The 4,605-nt window shown below is 39.5% G+C and overlaps 1 protein-coding gene across 1 annotated transcript; it reads left to right on the top strand.

Moving 5' to 3' along the window:
- On the top strand, nucleotides 1–4,592 carry LOC141426923 (uncharacterized). The gene is made up of 7 exons (XM_074086224.1): nucleotides 1–77; nucleotides 1,627–1,781; nucleotides 2,009–2,136; nucleotides 2,395–2,583; nucleotides 2,693–2,813; nucleotides 3,467–3,524; nucleotides 4,418–4,592. The coding sequence occupies exons 1-7, from the start codon at nucleotides 1–3 to the stop codon at nucleotides 4,590–4,592; spliced, it is 903 nt and encodes a 300-aa protein (XP_073942325.1).
- Nucleotides 4,593–4,605: the final 13 nt, after the last annotated feature.

The raw sequence follows: 4,605 nt of genomic DNA on the forward strand, positions 1-4,605 counted from the left end.
ATGTTCTGCCGACTCAAGAACAGATGTAGCATGGAAGTTACCATGCTACAAACAATTTTTCAGGAGGAAGCAGAACGGTAAGTTTATTCTTCTTCTGTATTTTCTGTTTCACACATTTATTATTATTTATTTACTAGCTTTTACCCGCGGCTTCGCACGCGTAAACTATTCGGTCTGGTAGTTGCAATTGAATTATTCGGGATTTTACAAAATTCCCCTTGAAATTTCCAAAATTTATATCGTGTTCTTCATTGAGGTTGTGTTGTGAATAACTGTACAAAATTCAAGACTCTAAACCCAGTGCTAAAATTTAAAAATTTTTCCTTATCCAAATTCAAATCATTTATTCATTAAATAGGCGGCAATGGGCACTTTTACACGTCAGTTTTTAAAATACCAGCGCTTTCGGAAAGACCATCATTGCCAAGAAGAATGCGCCGCAAGAAGCTTGGCAGAAAGTCATTTTTTTTCAAAATAAAATACTTAAAAACTACAATAATACACGGATGTATGGGATCCCTTAGTTACAAAACTATCCCGTGGAAATATCGGGATAAAAAGTAGCCTATGTGTTATTCCAAAGGTCCAGCTACCTACATACTAAATTTCATGGCTCAAAGCCCAGCGGTTGTTATTTCAAGATTTTATCCCTATCCCGTGGGAATATCGGCATAAAAAGTATCCTATGTTTTAATCCAGGTTATAAACTAACTTTCCGCCAAATTTCATCCAAATCCGTTCAGCCGTTTAAGCGTGAAAAAGTAACAAACATACTCACTCACTCACTCACAAACTTTCACATTTATAATATTAGTAGGAAGTAGGATTAACCAATGGAAATTTACAGCATTTAGATACAGTTTATACTAATGCGCTGTCGTGATCGTGAAAGTTGCATTGCATTGCGGCGCTCGATTGATCATTACGAACGACTCGTTGGCTTTACGGCCTCGCAATGTAATGCAACTTGCACGATTTTTCTTGCAAGTCTAAACCAGGGTTAAGGATATACAATTTTTATGGATTTATAATATTAGAAAGGAAACAAAAATTAATCACTGAATTATTTAATTTAGTTCTAAACAGTAATAGAAAGAGAGAAGAGAAAAGAAGAGTTCCTGCAGTTTAGTGCGTGCACTGTTGTGTTTCGGCGTGGAGAGTAAGACAGCTGGTGAAATTACTGGCACTTGAGGTATCCCATATCTTAGGCCTCTAGGTTGGCAACGCATATGCAATCCCCCTGGTGTTGCAGGTGTCTATGGGCGGTGGTGATCTCTTACCATCAGGAGACCCACTTGCTCGTTTGCCATCCAGTAGAATAAAAAAATAAAATAAACAACTACGGTACTTTTCAACCGACTTCAAAAAGTAGGAGGTTGTTGTTGTGTTGTTGTATGTTTGTTCCGTCAGAAATCTGTCGTTTATGAACCGATAGGAAACTCTTTATTCCTTATTTTGTGAATAATATTTCTCTATATTGACTAAAATAATTTTTTCAAGTGCTCTTTCAGTTTCATACAAATATTCCGGCCAGTTTGCTTATTGCAGACCTACTTGGGAGTCTTAAATTTTTAATACTTAAAAGGTACCATATTAAGTATTAAGATAGTACATTTATTCTTTCAGGTATCCACTCGCTGCGCCGCACTTGATGTATGAGAGGGTGCTACCATCCATGCGGAAGTGGAGGCGCAGCACACAGCCGGCGGTGCCAGGAACATTGCCGGAGTACAGCGGGCATTGGCAGCACATCCTGTGTTTGCCCAATGCATTTGGCATTAGTAAGCGCAGGTGGGGCCAGCGCAGTGATTATTGGCATGCCCGGCTTCGCAGAGTGCTTGCGGGAAAGCGCTGTCCTAGTAGCGGACGGCACCTTTTTGACGGTCCCGGCGGGTTGCAGGCCTACCAGCTACTCACGCTGCACACAGTCGCGATGGGACAACATTATCACCCTGTTGTTGCGCTCATGGAGAATCGTAGGCAACATTTGTACCGAGCGGTTCTTCAGAAGGTGTGGGAGTTGGCCGGCAACCGGAGCCGGAAACCGTATTAAGTGACTACGAGCCAGCGCTGCAAGGCGCCTTGCGAGAGGTGACAGACGCGCCACTACAGGGGTGCTATTTTCACTTCCTGCAGGTACGTAATACTTGTTCATGTTTGATGTGTTGTAAACACAGTGAATCTTTATTGTTATGTAATGTTTCTAAACAAAAATAAGTTTTTGTTAAAAAATTCACCATTAGTGCAAGCTTTTGCTGACTGTACTTTTTGTTGTCCTCCAAACTACATTTCCGTACCAAATTTCAAGTCGATGCCATTAACCGTTGAGGTTTAAGGTAGGGGACAGGGTGCTATAGCCGTATCGTAGTAAAAATGAAGTCATCTCATCAACAGGCGTTGGTAAAGCGAGGGAGGCAGGAGCACGTCCCCATGCGCCTGGTGCGGCTGTACGCGACGCTGGCGCTGCTGCCGGCGGAACGCGCGCCCGCGGCGTTCGCAGCGCTGCCAGACGCAGCAATGTTTTTACAAATTCCATTGAATCATGCGTACCACCTATATTTCCGGGATTATTGGATGAATATAGTGAGTACCTAAAACAAACAAATATTATAAGTTTTCCACGCCTTGATGAAGTTTGTGCGTAACCGATGCAGAGATCTGATTTTTTGGCTTAATTTAAATTATTTTTCAGATCCGTCCTGAAACATTTTCAGTCTACCAGAAATCACACAGGACTTCAAATACAGCGGAAAGTTTCCACGCGTACTTGAAAAAAATGCTGGGAGCTTCGCCAAATATTTGGCGGTTCACGCGTACGAAAACTTATTTTTAACATTTGTAGTTCGAATATTTTAGTCTATTTTTAGTTAATTTTTAGTGTTTTTTGAAAATAAGTATTAGAAATTCTGTAGTTATTAAATATATTATACTCTCAGAGTAAGGAAAATATCATTGACAAAAATTTTTTTAAGGAAGTAGGTACCTACTTGTTTGTGCAATGCCTACAGGGCAATTCGTACTCGCAAGTACGTATAGGTACCTACATGCAGTCCTTTCTACAGTCTCTCTCACTTTATAGCCTGGTCATTCTACAAGTTTTTTTGGAAATAATTCGATATAAGGCTATTTTTTTTGTATACGGCTTGTACGTGTAATTTTAAGAACCTATATTTTCGAATCCACCAAAATTTGGTTCCGGAAAATCCGGATGGCAAAAAGAAATACCCTAAAATAGGTGATAATTTACTGTCAAAATATGTTTGAATAATTCAGTTTTTAGACCCGCAAGCTGAATCCACCAACATATCTAACAGGAGATTTAAAAAACTAATTGTTTCTGATACTATCTCTTATAGCATTTTTTTTTTCTAGACTAGACCATACTCAATTAGAATGAGCGTAGATGTAGTAGTTAGGTATGTAGTAATTTTTTTATTTACATGTACCTATTTGATATTTTTTACAGACTTGACAAGTATATATTTCCAGATATTTTCATTTTCAACAGGCTCTAGACGAGCAAGGTAAGTTGTCATTCTATTTTATATCTCATATCACATAATGTGATTGCCTACACTAGCTTTTTTCACCTGCTTTGACTACATGCTTGTATTTTTATATTCGAACTAGCTTATGTATTTTATGTGTATCAAATATGTGTAAATAAATGTTTCTCTCTCTCTCTACCTTTTTTTTCTGCGGCTTCGCTCGCGTTAAATTTGGAGTAACATCCATTTACTTTCTGCGATCCTTTTTTCGTGTTTGATTTATTTTTCGGCGGATTATATGGAAATACAAATATAGGCAGACGTTTTTAGGGTTCTGGAGCCAAAATGGCAAAAAACGGAACCCTTATAGTTTCGTCATGTCCGTCTGTCCGTCCGTATGTCATGGGCATTTTACTCGAAAACTAAAAGATGAGAAAAGTAGTCTATGTCAGTCAGGGATAGTTGTAGTTTTCTATACAACTTCAGTATAGCTTGTTTTCGTAAACTTTTTATTTTGGACTAAGGAATCACGCTGTCCCATACAATCTTCCCCCTTTTCACCCCCTTAGGTGTAGAATTTCGGAAAATTATTTATTATCGGATGCCTACGTCATACAAAGAACACACCCTCTAAGTTTACGATTAGCGGTTTAGGCTGTGCGTTGATCCGTCAGTCAGTCATTCAGGACAAAGCATTTTACATGTATAGATAGAAGATATGTACAGTAGATAACAATAAAATATGCTTAAAACGTTCCGTCTCTATTACTACCCAATTATTACCCAAGTCTCATTACTACCCAAGGCATTGTTAATTTCCAGCCTAAATGTCATGTTTGATTGAACATTGCAGACTTAGTTTTAAAACTTTTTTAAATATATATTGCGTAACACCTAGGTTTATCGTTGCATATTTATTTTATTTTCAGAGGTATTGCAGCAAAAGTTTGCCGTGTGCGCATCGCGGCGGCAGGCCAGTCTCGCCGGAGCCTATTTACCGCAGAGGCGCGCCCCCCTGGCGTTCTGGTGAAGCAGAACGTCGTGGCGTGCAACCTAGAAGGGCTCTCGCTTAGGGCAAACCATCACGCTCGAAGTTTCGAGTGATGACCAGCCAGGC

This window comes from Choristoneura fumiferana, chromosome Z (genome assembly GCF_025370935.1).
Source record: "Choristoneura fumiferana chromosome Z, NRCan_CFum_1, whole genome shotgun sequence".
NCBI classification, from domain to species: Eukaryota; Metazoa; Arthropoda; class Insecta; order Lepidoptera; family Tortricidae; genus Choristoneura; species Choristoneura fumiferana.

Bases quoted from the DNA above. Each gene is read 5' to 3' on its own strand.
- LOC141426923 (XM_074086224.1), top strand. From the start codon at position 1: ATGTTCTGCCGACTCAAGAACAGATGTAGCATGGAAGTTACCATGCTA. The intron at 78-1,626 runs GTAAGTTTATTC...TTATTCTTTCAG, and splicing joins TTTCAGGAGGAAGCAGAACG to GTATCCACTCGCTGCGCCGC. The intron at 1,782-2,008 runs GTAAGCGCAGGT...GCGGTTCTTCAG, and splicing joins GCCCAATGCATTTGGCATTA to AAGGTGTGGGAGTTGGCCGG.